This window comes from Scyliorhinus canicula, unplaced genomic scaffold (assembly GCF_902713615.1).
Source record: "Scyliorhinus canicula unplaced genomic scaffold, sScyCan1.1, whole genome shotgun sequence".
Taxonomy (NCBI): domain Eukaryota; kingdom Metazoa; phylum Chordata; class Chondrichthyes; order Carcharhiniformes; family Scyliorhinidae; genus Scyliorhinus; species Scyliorhinus canicula.
In genome coordinates this window covers 176,934-194,102 of record NW_024055870.1, presented here as the reverse complement: position 1 = coordinate 194,102, position 17,169 = coordinate 176,934, and the positions used below count along the sequence as shown (strand labels likewise).

Genomic DNA, 17,169 nt, shown 5'->3' with positions numbered 1-17,169 from the left:
GAGTGGAGAGGTCAGTCAGAGATGAGGGGTAAGTGAAGGGAGGGGTCAGTATGAGAGGAGGGGTCAGTGCGAGATGGGTCGGTGTGAGAGGAAGGGTCATCGTGAGTGGACTGGTCAGTGATAGGGGAGGGGATAGTGTTAGAGGAGATGTCAGTGTAAGGGGAGGGGTCTGTGTCAGAGGAGGGATCTGTATGGGAGGCGATGTCAGTGTGGGGGGCAATGAGGCAATGAGTGGTCTGTGTGAGAGTAGTGTTCTTTCTGAGGGGTCAGTCTGAGACCAGGGGCCAGTTTGAGAGGAGGATCAGTGTGAGGAGTGTTCTGTCTGAGACGAGGGGCCAGTGTGAGACGAGGGGTCAGTCCATGAGGAGGGGTCAGAGAGAGGGGTTAGTATGAGACGAGGTCTCGGAGTATGAGGGCACACTGAGACGAGGGGTCAGTGTGAGAGGAGGGTCACTGTGAGTGGATGGGTCAGTGCGAGGGGATGGGTCAATGTGAAGGCAGATGTCGGTGTGAGAGGAGAGCTGTGTGATGGGAGGGTTCAGTATGAGAGAAGGGATCAGTGTGGGAAGGGGTCAGTGTGAGAGGAGGAGTTATTGTGAGAGGAGGCGTTATTGTGAGGGTAGAGGTCAGTGTGAGAGTAGCGATCGGTGAGAGAGTAGGAGTCAGTGCGAGAGGAGCGTTCAGTGCGAGGTGATGGGTCAGTATCAGAGGAGGGGCCAGTGTCAGATGAGGTTTCAGTGTGACGGGAGTAGTCAATGCGATGGGAGGGGTCAGTGTGAGGGGAGTGGACAGTGTGAGAGGACGGGTTAGAGTCAGAGGAGAGGTTAATATGAGGGAGGGGTCAGTGTGAGCGGATGGGTCAGTCTGAGCGGCCAGTGAGAGAGAAAGGGGTCAGCCTGATAGAATGCATAACTGTGAGAGCAGTGGTCAGTGTGAGAGGAGGGGTCTGTTTGAGGGGTCAGTGTAAGGAGTGGTCAGTGAGAGTGGAGGAATCAATGTGAGAGGGGTCAGTGTGAGAGGTCAGTGTGAGAGGAGTGTTCAGTGTGGGGGAAGGGTCAGTGAGGGAGGTCAGAGAGAGAGGAGGGGCCAGTGTGAGAGGAGGAATTAGTGTGAGAGTTGGGGTCAGTGGGAGGTGAGGGGTCACAGTGAGAGGAGGGTTCAGTGTGAGAGGAGCGATCAGATTGAGAGGACGGGTCTGTGTGAGAGGATGGGTCAGTGTGGGTTGCGGGGCGAATGTGAGAGGAATGTCCAATCTGAGAGGAGGGGCCAGTCTGAGAGGAGGGAGTCAGTATGAGAGGATGGGTCAATGCGAGGCAAGGGCTCGGAGTGCGGGAAGGAGTTCGTGAGAGAGGAGGGGTCAGTGTGAGTGGACTAGTCAGTGAGAGGTGAAGGGATTGTGTTAGAGGAGTGGTCAGTGTAAGGGGAGGGGTCAGCGTGACGAGAGTGTCCAGTCTGACAGGAGGGGCGAATTTGAGAGGTCAGTGTGAGATATGGTGTCAGTAGGAGAGGAGGGTTCAGTGTAAGTAGCGCGGTCATTGTGAGGGGAGGGTTCAGTGTGAGGTGAGGAGTCCGTGAGTGAAGTCAGTGTGAGGCCGGGTGTCAGTGAGAGGGGTGGGGATAGTGTGAGGGGAGGGGTCAGTGTGAGAGGAAGGGTCAGTAAGCGACGTTTGGTCAGTGTGATACGTGGTGTCAGTGTGAAAAGAGGCGTCAGTGTGAGAGGAGTGGTCAGTGTGAGGTGAGGAGATAGTGCGGGAGGAGGGATCAGTGTGAAAGGATAGGTCAGTGTGTAGGAGGGTTCAGTGTGTAGAAGGGCTCAGTGTGAGAGGAGGGATCAGTTTGAGAGGAGAGGTCAGTGTAAGAGAAGGTTTCAGTGTGAATGGAGGTGTCAGTTTGAGAGAGCGGCCAGTATGAGGTGAGGGGTCATTATGAGAGGATGGTTCAGTGTGAGAGGAGGGGTCAGTGTGAGAGGAGGGGTCAGTGTGAGTGGACGGGTCAGTGTAGCAAGTAGGGGTCAGTGTGAGAGAAGGGGTCAGTGTGAGGGGAGCGGTTAGTGTGAGAGGATGGGTCAGTATGAGATGCGGTGTAAGAGTGGGGGGGGGGTCAGTGTGAGAGGATGGAGAAGTGTGTGGGGGTCAATGTGAGTGGAGAAGACAGTTTGAGAGGGTGGGATAGTGTGATAGTAGGGGTCGGTGTGAGAGGAGGGGACGGTGTGAGAGGAGTGGTCAGTATGAGAGGAGATATCACTGTGAGCGGAGATGTCTTTGTGAGGAGGGGTCTGTGTGAGTGGAGTCGTCGGTGTGAGAGGATGATCAGTGTAAGTGGAGGTGGCAGGCAGAGGAGGCGTCAGTGTGTGAGGAGTTGTCAGTACGAGAGGAGGAGTCAGTGTGAGAGGAGGGGGTCAATGTGAGTGTAGAGGTCAGTCAGAGAGGAGGGGTGTCAGTGAGGGGAGGGGTCAGTATGAGAGGAGGGGCCGGTGCAAGAGGGGTCGGTGTGAGAGGAAGGGTCAGCGTGAGTGGACTGGTGAGGGGAGAGGGGATAGTTTTAGATGAGGGGTCAATGTAAGGGGAGGGGTCAGCTTGGGGAGGAGGTCAGTGTGGCAAGGAGGGGTCAGTGTGAGAGAAGGGGTCTGTGCTAGGGGAGGGATTAGTGTGAGAGGGGTCAGTATGAGAGGCGGTGTTAATGTGGGGGGTCAGTGTGAGAGGATGGGGCAGTGTGTGGGGGTCAATGTGAGAGAAGGGGTAAGTGTCAGAGGGTGGGTCAGATTGAGAGTAGGTGTTGGTGTGAGAGGAGGGAACGGTTTGAGAGGAGAGGCGAGTTTGAGTGGAGAGGTCAGTGTGAGACGAGTCGTCGGTGTGAGAGGATGGGTAGTGTGAGTGGAGTGGTCGGTGTGAGAGGATGTGTCGGTGTGAGTGGAGGCGGCAGAGGAGGCCTCAGTGTGTGAGGAGGGGGTCAATGTGAGTGGGGAGGTCAGTCAGAGAGAAGGAGCCAGTAAGGGGAGGAGTCAGTATGAGAGGAGGGGTCAGTGTGAGAGAAGGGGTCAGTGTGATGGGAGCGGTTAGTGAGAGGAGGGGTCAGTTTGAGAGGCGGCGTCAGTGCGGGGGGGGGGTCAGTGTTAGAGGATAGGGCAGTGTGGGGGGTCAATGTGAGAGGGTGGGCCAGTGTGAGAGGAGAGGTCAGTGTGAGTGGAGTGGTCGGTGTGAGAGAATGGGTCGGTGTGAGTGGAGATGGCAGTCAGAGGTGGCGTCAGTGTGTGAGGAGCGGTCAGTGTGAGGGGGCGGTCAGTGTGAGAAGAGGGGTCCTTGTCAGAATATGTGTCAGTGTCAGCGGAGGTGTCAGTATAAGAGGAGGAGTCAGTGTGAGAGGAGGGGGTCAATGTGAGTGGAGAGGTCAGTCAGAGAGGAGGGGTCAGTGAGTGGAGTGGTCGGTGTGAGTGGACGGGTCGGTGTGAGTGGAGGTCGCTTTCAGATGAGGCGTCAGTGTGCGAGGAGGTGTCAGTATGAGAGGAGGAGTCAGTGTGAGAGGAGAGGGTCAATGTGATTGGACATGTCAGTCAGAGAGGAGGGATCAGTGAGGGGAGGGGTCAGTATGAGAGGGGTTAGTATGAGAGGAGGGTTCAGTATGAGTGGTGGGGTGAGTGTGAGATGTTCGGTCAGTGAGAGACGTGGTGTCAGTATGAAAAGAGGCGTCAGTATGAGAGGAGGCGTCAATGTGAGGGGAGGGGATACTGCGGGAGGAGGTATCAGTGAGAGAGGAGAGGTCAGTGTGAGAGAACGGTTCAGTGTGCAGGAGGTATCAGTGTGATAGGAGAGGGCAGTATGAGGTGAGGGATCATTATGAGAGGAGCGGTCAGTGTGAGAGGAGGGAACAGTGTGTGAGGAGGGGTCTGTTTGTGAGGATGTCAGTATGAGGGGTAAATAAGAACATAAGAACATAAGAACTAGGATCAGGAGTAGGCCATCTGGCCCCTCGAGCCTGCTCCGCCATTCAATTAGATCATGGCTGATATTTTGTGGACTCAGCTCCACTTTCCGGCCCGAACACCATAACCCTTAATCCCTTTATTCTTCAAAAAACTATCTATCTTTACCTTAAAAACATGTAATGAAGGAGCCTCAACTGTTTCACTGGGCGATGAATTCCATAGATTCACAACCCTTTGGGTGAAGAAGTTCCTCCTAAACTCAGTCCTAAATCTACTTCCCCTTATTTTGAGGCTATGTCCCCTAGTTCTGCTGTCACCCGCCAGTGGAAACAACCTGCCCGCATCTATCCTATCTATTCCCTTCATAATTTTAAATGTTTCTATAAGATCCCCTCTCATCCTTCTAAATTCCAACGAGTACAGTCCCAGTCTACTCAACCTCTCCTCATAATCCAACCCCTTCAGCTCTGGGATTAACCGAGTGAATCTCCTCTGCACACCCTCCAGCGCCAGTACGTCCTTTCTCAAGTAAGGAGACCAAAACTGAACACAATACTCCAGGTGTGGCCGCACTAACACCTTATACAATTGCAACATAACCTCCCTAGTCTTAAACTCCATCCCTCTAGCAATGAAGGACAAAATTCCATTTGCCTTCTTAATCACCTGTTGCACTTGTAAACCAACCTTCTGTGACTCATGCACTAGCACACCCAAGTCTCTCTGAACAGCGGCATGCTTTAATATTTTATCGTTTAAATAATAATCCCGTTTGCTGTTATTCCTACCAAAATCGATAACCTCACAATAGTCAACATTGTATTCCATCTGCCAGACACGAGCCCATTCACTTAACCTATCCAAATCCCTCTGCAGACTTCCAGTATCCTCTGCACTTTTCGCTTTACCACTCATCTTAGTGTCATCTGCAAACTTGGACACATTGCCCTTGGTCCCCAACTCCAAATCATCTATGTAAATTGTGAACAATTGTGGGCCCAACACGGATCCCTGAGGGACACCACTAGCTACTGATTGCCAACCAGAGAAACACCCATTTATCCCAGCTCTTTGCTTTCTATTAATTAACCAATCCTCTAGCCATGCTACTACTTTACCCTTAATGCCATGCATCTTTATCTTATGCAGCAACCTTTTGTGTGGCACCTTGTCAAAGGCTTTCTGGAAATCCAGATATACCACATCAATCGGCTCCCCGTTAGCTACTGCACTGGAAATGTCCTCAAAAAATTCCACTAAATTAGTTAGGCATGACCTGCCTTTTACGAACCCATGCTGCGTCTGCCCAATGGGACAATTTCTATCCAGATGCCTCGCAATTTCTTCCTTGATGATAGATTCCAGCATCTTCCCTACTACCGAAGTTAAGCTCACTGGCCTATAATTTCCTGCTTTCTGCCTACCTCCTTTTTTAAACAGTGGCGTCACGTTTGCTAATTTCCAATCCACCGGGACCACCCCAGAGTCTAGTGAATTTCGGTAAATTATCACTTGTGCATCTGCAATTTCCCTAGCCATCTCTTTTAGCACTCTGGGATGCATTCCATCAGGGCCAGGAGACTTGTCTACCTGTAGCCCCATTAGCTTGCCCATCACTCCCTCCTTAGTGATAACAATCCTCTCAAGGTCCTCACCTGTCATAGCCTCATTTCTATCAGTCGCTGGCATGTTATTTGTGTCTTCCACTGTGAAGACCGACCCAAAAAACTTGTTCAGTTCCTCAGCCATTTCCTCATTTCCCATTATTAAAACTCCCTTCTCATCCTCTAAAGGACCAATATTTACCTTAGCCACTCTTTTTTGTCTTATATATTTGTAAAAACTTTTACTGTCTGTTTTTATATTCTGAGCAACTTTACTCTCATACTCTATCTTACTCTTCTTTATAGCATTTTTAGTAGCTTTCTGTTGCCCCCTAAAGATTTCCCAGTCCTCTAATCTCCCAGCAATCTTTGCCACTTTATATGCTTTTTCCTTCAATTTGATACTCTCCTTTATTTCCTTAGATATCCATGGTCGATTTTCCCTCTTTCTTCCGTCCTTCCTTTTTGTTGGTATAAACCTTTGCTGAGCACTGTGAAAAATCGCTTGGAAGGTTCTCCACCGTTCCTCAACTGTTCCACCATAAAGTCTTAGCTCCCAGTCTACCTTAGCTAGTTCTTCTCTCATCCCCTTGTAATCTCCTTTGTTTAAACACAAAACAGTAGTATTTGATTTTACTTTCTCACCCTCCATCTGTATTTTAAATTCCACCATATTGTGATCGCTCCTTCCGAGAGGATCCCTAACTATGAGATCATGAATCAATCCTGTCTCATTACACAGGACAAGATCTAGGACCGCTTGTTCCCTCGTATGTTCCATTACATACTGTTCTAGGAAACTATCGCGGATACATTCTATAAACTCCTCCTCACGGTTGCCTTGACCGACCTGGTTAAACCAATCGACATGTAGATTAAAATCCCCCATGATAACTGCTGTACCATTTCTACATGCATCAGTTATTTCTTTGTTCATTGCCTGCCCCACCATATCGTTACTATTTGGTGGCCGATAGACTACTCCTATCAGTGACTTTTTCGCCTTACTATTCCTGATTTCCACCCAAATGGATTCAACCTTATCCTCCATAGCACCGATGTCATCCCTTACTATTGCCCCGATGTCATCCTTAAATAACAGAGCAACACCACCTCCCTTACCATCCACTCTGTCCTTCCGAATAGTTTGCTACCCTCGGATATTTAACTCGCAGTCGTGACCATCCTTTAACCATGTTTCAGTAATGGCCACTAAATCATAGTAAGTTACGATGATTTGTGCCATCAACTCATTTACTTTATTCCGAATACTACGAGCATTCAGGCAAAGTACACTTATGTTGTTTTTTTTACCTCTGTTTTGAATCTTAACATCAAATGTGAGAGGAAGTTCAGTTTGAGAGGATGGTTCAGTGTGAGAGGAGGGGTCAGTGCGAGATGTGGTGTCAATGTGAGAGGGGGCCAGTCTGTGAGGAGGGGCGAGTTTGAGAGGACGGGGTCAATGTGAGAGGATGGGTCAGTGTGAGGGGAGGGTTCAGTGTTAGGTGAGGTGTCCGTGAGTGAGGTCAGTGTGAGAGCGTGCGTCAGTGAGAGGGGAGGTGATAGTGTGAGGGGAGGGGTCAGTGTGAGGGGAAGGGTCAGTAAGGGATGTCATTGTGAGAGGAGGGGTTAGTATGAGAGGAGGGTTCAGTATGAGTGGTGGGGTCAGTGTGAGAGGTTCGGTCAGTGAGAGTCGTGGTGTGTAGCCATCTAAGATGGACACTGGGCTACAAAATGGAGAACTGCTAAGACTACAGGGAAAAACAGTCATAGTGAGGACAAACAGCTTGCAGAAGACTGTTTTGCATTTTGCACGTACAGAAGCCAGGTGCAAAGTTTCAGCCAAAGGTGCAAATGGGAAACAGACCTGCATAGTAATGAGGTGATCCAGATCCAGACCCCGAACAATAGAAACATTTAAGTATCGATGGACACTTTTCCATAGACGCCCAGACAGAATGGCGCCAAAGCAACCAACACAAAGAGCCGTAGGGACCGCCCCACCCATCGAGGAACGACCCTCAGATTGGGGAGTTTGAAAGATATCGATTGGGAAAGACCCAATCGATGAGGGAGCCGTCCCAAGGGGGCCTGAACCTCCTGGGACCTATAAGAGTAGGTCCCGCACATGGTTCGGTCTGTTTTGCCCCAGATCACCGGCCGTTGAGCATCAGCCATCAAACTGTAAGTGCCAACACAACGATCGCTACGTGATCCAGACCTTACTAGATCTTGACATCTTTGCCGAATCAGTAAGTTACAGACCAAGAACGGGACGAAGGACTTGCTCCCTGACCTTGCCTGTTCCTGTCTAGATAAGTATTTAGTTGTTTAGTATTAGAAGTAAGTTAGTCTATTTAGCGTATGCATGAGTATTTATTATATTTGTTATAATAAACACCAATCGTTTGGACTTACTAATCGGTGTACGGATTTATTACTTTGAACCTGACCTTGATATGCTTGTGACGGTGCCTCAATAAGCACCTGGCGACTCCGAGCATAATTACACATACAGAGCCATAGTGGTGTTAAGCACACGGCCTTTAAACGGAGGCGTGTTAAACACACTCCAGTAAAACGAGCAACAGGTGTCAGTATGAAAAGAGGCATCAGTATGAGAGGAGGCGTCAATGTGGAGGGGATACTGCGGGAGGAGGGATCAGTGAGAGGACGGGTCAGTGTGGCAAAGAGGCGTCAGTGTGAGAGAAGGGGTCAGTGTGTGGAGAGCGGTTAATGTGAGAGGAGGTGTCAGTATGAGAGGCGGGGTCAGTGTTGGTGGTCAGTGTGGGAGGATGAGGCAGTGTGGGGGGGTCAATGTGAGAGGAGCGGTCAGTGTGAAAGGGTGGGTTAGTGTGAGAGTCGGGGTCGGTGAGGGAGGAGGGGACGGTGTGAGAGGAGACGTCAGTGTGAGAGGAGAGGTCAGTGTGAATGGAGTGGTCGGTGTGAGGGGATGTGTCGGGGTGAGTGGTGGCAGTCAGAGGAGGCGTCATTGTGTGAGGAGCGGTCAGTGTGAGAGATGCGATCAGTGCGAGAGGAGGTGTCAGTGTCAGAGGAGGTGTCAGTGTCAGCGAAGTTGTCAGTATGAGAGGAGGAGTCAGTGTGAGAGGAGGGGGACAATGTGAGTGGAGAGTTCAGTCAGAGAGGAGGGGTCAGTGAGGGGAGGAGTCAGTTTGAGAGGAGGGGTCAGTGTGAGAGGTGTCCCTGTGAGAGGAAGGGACAGCGTGGGTGGACTGGTCAGTGAGAGGTGAGTGGATAGTGTTAGAGGAGTGGTCAGTGTAAGGGGAGGGGTCAGTTTCAGAGGATGGGTGATTGTGAGAGCGGTCAGTGTCAGAGGAGTGGTTAGTGTGAGATGAGGGGTCATTGTGTCAGAGGAGGGTTCAGTGTAAGGGAAGGGGTCAGTGGGAGGAGTGGTCAGTGAGAGAGGTGGTGTCAGTGTGTGAGTAGGGGTCAGTGGGAGAGGTTAGAGGTAGAGGAAGGAGCAATCTGAGAGGATGGGTCAGTATGAGGGGTCAATATGAGACGAGGGTCAGTTTGAGTGGATGGGTCAGTGTGAGAGGAGCGGTCAGTGAGAGAGGAGGGGTCAGTGTGAGGGGAGGGGTCAGTGTCAGGAGAGGGTCAGAGTGAAAGTAGGTTCATTTTAGTTGATCTGTCAGTGCGAGGGTTCAGCGCGAGAGAAGTGGTCAGTGTTAGAGGAGGGTCCAGTGTGAGGGGAGGGTCAGTGAGAGGTGGGCTCAATATGAGAGGAGGGGTCAGTGTGAGAGAGGGGCCAGTGTGAGGGGAGGGGTGTGTGAGTTCAGTGGTCGGTGTGAGAGGAGGGGTCAGTGTGAGAGAGGGGCCAGTGTGAGGGGAGGGGTGTGTGAGTTCAGTGGTCGGTGTGAGGGGAGGGGTCAGTGTGAGATGAGTGGTCGGTGTGAGAGGAGGGGTCAGTGTGAGGAGGAATCAATGTAATAGTAGGGGTCAGGTTGATTGGAGCAATTAGTGTGAGGGGAAATTTTAGTCCATGAGGATGGTTCAATGAGAGAGGAGGGGTCAGTTTGAGAGCTGATTTCAGCGTGAAAGGAGCGGCCAACATGAGGTGAGTGGCCCGTGTGAGTGTAGGGGTCAGTGTAAGAGTTGTAGTCACTTTGAGAGGAGGGGTTAGTGTGAGATGACGGGTCATTGTGTCAAAGGAGGGTTCTGTGTAAGGGGAGGGCTCAGTGAGAGAGGAGTGGTTAGTGTGTGAAGAGGGGTCAGTGTGAGAGGTTAGTGTGAAAGGAAGGAGCAATCTGAGTAGATGGGTTAGTATGAGGGGTCAATATGAGACGAGGGATCAGTGTGAGAGGAGCGGTCAGTGAGAGAGGAGGGGGTCAGTGTGAGGGGAAGGGTCAGTGTCAGGAGAGGGTTCAGAGTGAAATTAGGTTCTATTTTATTTGATCTGCCAGTGTGAGGGGTCAGCGTGAGAGGAGGGGTCAGTGTGAGAGGAGGGGCCAGTGTCAGGGGAAGTGTCAGTGTGAGAGGAGGTGTCTGTGTGAGTGGAGGTGTCAGTGTGAAATGAGGGGTCAGCGTAAGAGGAGGGGTCAGTGTGAGGGGAGGTGTCAGTGTGAGAGGAGGGTTCAGTGTAAGTGGATGGGTCAGTTTGAGAGGAGGGGTCAGTGTGAGAGGAGGGGCCAATGTGAGATAAGGTGCCAGTGTGAGAGGAGGTGACAATGTGAGTGGAGGTGTCAGTGTGAGAGGAGGGGTCAGAGTGAGGGATCAGTGTGAGAGGAGAGGTCAGTGTGAGAGGAGACGTCAGTGTGAGAGGAGGTGTCAGTCTGAGAAGGACCAATTTAGAGATGCGTTCGTGAGTCCCAGAGAAGTGATATGTTCAGACAGGGGACTGAGTCCGAGTCCGGGGGGTCAACCTGACTGGAGGCTCTGTACATGAGGGGACTTACTGCTTGGTTTTCCGAGAGGAGGAGTCATCCCCTCATGAAGCAGTCTCGGATGGAGGATCGAGACAGATCACACTGTGATGGGTGTGGTGGGGCAGTTTAGGGTTATTGGAGCGGGAACGAGTTCCGCTCTTCCTGGACGTAAGTGTGCCATGATGTGTCAATGTGAGTGTTGGAGATGGGGTCGAGTTATGGAGTCGGCGGGTTGGGGTTCGTGTTGATTTCCGGAGTTGGGTTTGCATCCGTAGGGGTTGGCTCGATCAGGGTCGCTTAGGTCTGGCCGGTGATAGTGTAGGTCGGGACTGTCGGTGAAGTGATGTGTCCCTTGGGTGGTTGTGTGTCAGTTCCTGGGCTGGGTGGCGGTGTAGAAGACAGGCAGTGGGTAGTGGGAGGCTGCATCTGGCGTCTGGGGAGTTAGAACTCTCTTTTCCCCCAAACTCTTTCAGTGTAAAACTGGCAGCCATGTCCCAAGTTAATGTTGACCATGATGTGGAGATGCCGGCGTTGGACTGGGGTGAGCACAGTAAGAAGTCTTACAACACCAGGTTAAAGTCCAACAGGTTTGTTTCAAACACGAGCTTTCGGAGCACGGCTCCTTCTTCAGGTGAATGGAAAGGCTTGTTCCAGAAATGTTTATATAGACACAGTCAGAGATGCCCCGGAATGCGAGCACCTGCAGGCAATCAAATCATCAAAGATGCAGAGAGAGAGGTAACTCCAGGTTAAAGAGGTGTGAATTGTCCCAAGCCAGTTCAGTCGGTAGGCCTCTGCAAGTCCAGGCTTGTTGGTGGGGGCCGAATGTAATGCGACATGAATCCCAGATCCCGGTTGAGTCTGCATTCATGCGTGCGGAACTTAGCTATAAGTTTTTGCTCAGCAATTTTGCGTTGTCGCGTCTCCTGAAGGCCTCCTTGTAGAATGCTGACCCGGAGATCAGAGGCTGAATGTCCTTGACTGCTGAAGTGTTCCCCAACTGGAAGGGAACAGTCCTGCCTGTTGATAGTCGCACGATGCCCGTTTATTCGTTGTCGCAGTGTCTGCATGGTCTCGCCAATGTACCACGCTTCGGGACATCCTTTCCTGCAGCGTATGAGGTAGACTACATTGGTCGAGTCGCACGAGTATGCGCCGCGTACCTGGTGGGTGGTGTTTCCACGTGTAATGGTGGTGTCCATGTCGATGATCTGGCATGTCTTGCAGAGATTACCCTGGCAGGGTTTTGTGGTGTTGTGGTTGCTGTTCTGAAGGCTGGGTAATTTGCTGCAAACAATGGTTTGTTTGAGGTTGCGCGGTTGTTTGAAGGCCAGTAGTGGGGGTGTGGGGATGACCTTGGCAAGATGTCCATCCTCGCTGATGATGTGTTGGAGGCTGCGAAGAAGATGTCGTAGTTTCTCCGCCCCAGGAAAGTACTGGACGACGAAGGGTACTCTGTCAGTGGTGTCCCGTGTTTGTCTTCTGAGGAGGTCGGTGCGGTTTTTTGCTGTGGCGCGGTGGAACTGTCGATCAATGAGTCGAGCGCCATATCCCGTTCGTACGAGGGCATCTTTCAGCATCTGTAGGTGTCTGTTGCGCTCCTCCTTGTCTGAGCAGATCCTGTGTATACGGAGGGCTTGTCCATAGGGGATGGCTTCTTTAATGTGTTTCGGGTGAAAGCTGGAGAAGTGGAGCATTCGTGAGATTATCTGTGGGCTTGCGGTAAAGCGAGGTGCTGAGGTGACCGTCCTTGATGGAGCCGAGTGTGTCCAAGAATGGAACTGAATTTGGAAAATAGTCCATGGTGAGTTTGATGGTGGGATGGAACTTATTGATGTCATCGTGTAGTCGTTTCAGTGATGTCTCGCCGTGGGTCCAAAGGAAAAAAATGTCATCGATGTATCTGGTGTATAGCATCGGTTGAAAGTCCTGTGTGGTGAGGAAGTCCTGTTCAAACTTGTGCATGAAGATGTTGGCATATTGAGGTGCAAATTTGGTCCCCATGGCTGTTCCGTGCGTCTGGACGAAGAATTTGTTGTCGAAGGTGAAGACGTTGTGTTCTAGAATGAAACGGATGAGTTGCAGAATTGCGTCTGGAGATTGGCAGTTGTCGGTGTTGAGGACTGAGGCTGTTGCAGCAATGCCGTCGTCATGGGGGATGCTGGTGTAGAGTGCCGAGACATCCATTGTGACGAGGAATGTTCCTGGTTCAACTGGTCCATGGGTGCTGAGTTTCTGTAGGAAGTCCGTCGTGTCGCGACAGAAGCTGGGTGTACCTTGTACGATGGGTTTCAAGATGCCCTCGATGTGGCCAGAGAGGTTCTCACACAGGGTCCCATTGCCTGAAACGATAGGACGGCCTGGTGTGTTGGCCTTGTGTATTTTCGGGAGGCAGTAGAGATCTCCAATGCGGGGATTACGTGGGATGAGAGCACGTAGGGTGTTCTGAAGGTCTGGATCTAAGGTCTTGATCAGTCTGCTGAGTTGGCGGATGTGTTCCTTGGTTGGATCTGGCTTTTCCTCATTTGTCTTCACGTGGAATCATCCTTCAGAGATTCCCCAGCCCATTATCTGGAGACCCGACACATGTGACTCCTGGAATACAGGAATTTATGGGACAATGTAAAATGTGTTGAGTTTTCTGATGAGAGATGGAGAGCTTCCGTGCCATGTAAACTCTTACCGAGTGAGAGAGAGAAAGGAGGCAGTGGTTTTCAGAGAGACAGAATCATTCACCTCCTCCTCTTTTACCACCCACTTTTTCAATGGGTGCGGCGTTATTGTAAATCGCTGAGTTAAAACGTTGTCCTCGCTCACCGCATTAAATGCATTAATATTCTATGTCATGGTCACATCAGCCGCGGGAAACATGTTTTCTTTGGCTTCTGACCTAAAATCCACGCACCCACTCTGGCTTAGACATTTCTAACCCTTTGACTAACGTCCACATGTTTCCGAACGGGTGTTGACAAGAACTGGGCACCATGGTCTGACTGAGAATGACTTTCTCGCCATGTTGCCCAACTGCTCGGTTCACTTTTTTGAATAATAACATTCTAATTAGGATGTACAAATCGCCCATTGCTTCCTTCCTGCAAGCTCAATGTTATCTTTCCCCTTCTAACATAAAACCACAGTCCTTCATACCTAAACATTCCTCGACTTAAAATTGATAAAATGAACAAAATATGCATTTCAACTCCTTCTGTTTTCCAGTTCACGTGGGATATCAAGGGACCAGCCAAGGTAGGATCAAATAAAAATTCCTCATTGATAAGAACTGATCTTGTTTAATGATTTCCTACTATTAATTGCTGGGTTAAATAGAGGACAATGCATAGATTTGGCATCGGCTTTGTGGCGAGTCACAACATATCGGATTGTCCTGGCTGGAAGAATGGCCACCTATTAATTTTCTATTGAAAACGTGACAGGTAAATCAAGTGGTATGGGCCTTCATGGACGAATTTGCACGGAGTTTTCAATTCACTGCTGTGCAGTAAATGGAAAATGAATTTCAATTGAGGTGTGAAAAGATTGGCGATGAGTTCTAATAGCTGGATTAATAATTCCCAGTCTGGATATGCAAGGCTATGATTATGAAGTAATGTACAGTCGCCATGGTCCTCGAGGACCATTGGAAGATTTAGCTTCGTCCGAGGAGAACTGGCAGGTGGTGTTTTGATGGAGAGATGGCTGCACCTCAGGCAAGGGGCAACGTCGAGGAGGCGCAAACTTCATGAATAACGTAGCCAATCCTCGAATTCAACCCGCATCATGAACCAACTTTATTTGCCAAAAAGGGAGGTGAAACCAGTTAATGAGTTCTTTGCTGTGTGCACGAACTTTAAGAACTCAGAGGCCAAAGCTTCAGTAAATGTTGTGGGAATTGTCGTGAAAAGGTATTGCTAACGAGGGTTAAACAAACGATTTGGAAGAGGTCCTAATTTATATTTAACATATTTCTTTTCGAAGAGACCACTCAACCGGGATCTGCGATGTGGTCGCCACTTTCACAAATGAAATTTCAGATAAATATTGATGATGTTGTGCAGCTTATTGAATATAATTCCGACTGCAAGAGATAATATATGCTGCATGCGGACTGATTAATCGGTAATATTAAAACAAACATTACGGGCAGCACGATAGCACAGTGGTTAGGACAGTTGCTTCACAGCTCCACAGCCCCAGGTTCGATTCCCGTCTGGGGTCACTGTCTGTGTGGAGTCTGCACGTTCTCCCCGTGTCTGCGGGGGTTTCCTCCCGGTGTTCAGGTTTCATTCCCCAGTCCAAAGATGTGCAGGTTAGGTGGATTGCCATGCTAAAATTGCCTTTAGTGTCCAGAAAAGGTTGGCTGGGATTACTGGGGCACTGTTGCTGTGCGATTGGGTGGGTTGCTCTTTCCAAGGACCGGTGTAGACTTGATGGGCCGAATGACCTCCTTCTGCGCTGTAAATTCTGTGATTATATGAAACTGTTGCCTGCTGCGAAAGGACGGAATGGATAGGCATAGGAACATTAATGTTACCATGGGAATGTTCAATAAGCCATAATGAACATTTGACATTGTCATGCATCTGCTGAGTAACAATAGCAACACAAATTTCACAAGTCAGCATAGAACTAGATATCTGTTGATTGACAGAAGGAGTACAGTGTACAGGGTCAGATGGGAATCTCCCAGCATTAAGATTAGCAGGCACTGAGGAGGTGTCCGGTGTAAATCGAATTATCAGAACAAACAACTGCTCAAGTCGATTGTGAGATCTGTGGAGGTAGAGGTATGCTTATCTGTGGTGGTAGACAGATGCTGATTTCTATATTCAAGCTGTTTCAGAGATGAAGACAGCCAAGCGCACATATCGAAGATTCAATTTGGAAAACTGGTATAATTGAAAGAACCCTCAGAATCATGCAAAGTCTGACAGCCAGAGAGGCAAGTCTTCGTGTAAATGTCCCAGAGGTCAGTCCCCAACTCACAGACAGAAGGCGAGGCCCATTTTAAAAAGTGGAGACCAGATACCTTTATACATGGTGACTAACTGATCACAAAGAAGCTTGTTGGGATGGGGGTTGGGGATTAATTTGCATGCCTTTACAGTGTAGATTTACAAGCATGATACCAGCACTGCAAGGGTTCAATTGCAAGTTGGTGAAATAACAGAAACGACGGTTGCCTTTGTTGGAATTTGCAAGGATCACGAGACGAGTTGATAATGTTTTCAGAATAATCATGGAAACTGGTAGTTGTATAAGAGCATTAACATCTCCTCCAATCCTACCTTGGGGTGAACGGTGGTTAAAACTTCTTCTTCACAGCGATAGAAAATTCGATTGCACTCTCGGGTGACTGGATTTTTAGATTCTCTCCGTGTATGCACAGGTTTCCTCCGCATACTGCGGTGTCCTCCCACAGTCCGGTGATGTGCAGGTTGGCATTGGAGTGGAAGGCATTAGGCCACTCAGCCCATCGTGTTTGGCGCACCATTCAATCAGGGATGATTTTTTTTTATCCCTTCACCCTGATTTTCTTATTACTCAAAAGCTTATCCATCGCTGTCTTAAAGACACTCAGTGATTCGGCCTCCTCAGCATTCTGCGACAACGAGTTCCACAGATTCGCCGCCGTCTGGCTCAAGAAAACCCTCCTGATCACAATTTTAAAGGAACGTCCTTTTAGTCGTAGATTGTGTCCTCTGGATCTATTTTTTTTCCTGCAAAGTAAACATCCTCTCAACGGCCACTCTATCTAGGCCTCGCAGTATCCTGTAAGTTTCAATAAGATCCTCCCTCATTAATCGAAACTCCACCGAGTACGGACACAAAGTCCTCAAACATTGCCCATACTACAAGCTTTTTATTCCAGGGATCATTCTTGTGAACCTGCTCTGGACCCCAAGCCCGGCACTCCCTTCCTGAGATACCGGGCCCAAAACCGCTCACAATACTCAAAATCCGGTCTAACCATTGCCTTATACAGCCTTGTACTCTTCTAATCTAGTACTTTCGGCAATAATGCCAACATTGCATTTGCCTTCTGAACTGCCGACTGCACGATATTCTGAGAGAATCTTTCACATGGTGTCTTACGACCCTTCTGCTTCTGATTTCCTATGTATTTTCTCATTAAGAAAATAGTCGAGGCCTCCATTCTTCCGAGCAAATCTGAAGAGCTGGTCGTTGACGTCAGGAAGCAAAGTGTTGTACACATCCCTGTCTGCATTAACGGGGCAGAGGTGGAGATGGTTGACAATTTCAAATTCTTAGGGGTACAAATCTCCAAAAATCTGTCCCTCCACCCACTTCGTAGCTGCCACCAAGAAAGCACAACAGTGCCTATAGTTCCTAAGGAAACGAAAGAAAATCGGCGTCCACATTCGTTCTAATCAACTTTCAGATGCGCCACAGAAAGCATCCTCTCGGGCTGCATTGCAGCCGGATATGGCAACTGCTCGGTCCAAGACAGTCAGAAACGTCAGAAAGTCGTGGAGACAGCCGGTCCCATCAAACGAACCTGTTTCCCACCCATTGAATCCATCTACATTTCCCGCTGCCTGGGGAAAACGGGCAGTATAATCAAAGACACCTCCCACTCGGCTTACTCACTTTTTGAACTTCTTCCTTCGTTGCAGGAGATACAACAGCCTGAGAACACGCACAAACAGATTCACAAATAGCTTCTTTCCCGTTGTTAGCAGACTCCTAAATGACCCTTTTATGGACTGGCATGATTAATATTACACTCCTGTATGCT

General features: G+C 49.5%; 1 protein-coding gene across 3 annotated transcripts in view; it reads left to right on the top strand.

Moving 5' to 3' along the window:
* Positions 1-17,169, top strand: part of LOC119961240 (hemicentin-1-like) — an 89,873-nt gene that overhangs the window by 15,454 nt on the left and 57,250 nt on the right. For 2 of the 3 annotated variants that reach the window (XM_038788686.1, XM_038788685.1), the window contains exon 3: positions 13,629-13,658. The exons of the other annotated variant lie outside the window; for it this stretch is intronic. In XM_038788686.1, coding sequence (XP_038644614.1) covers positions 13,629-13,658 — 30 coding nt within the window. The remainder of the gene's footprint in view (positions 1-13,628; positions 13,659-17,169) is intronic. 3 annotated transcript variants of the gene reach the window in all.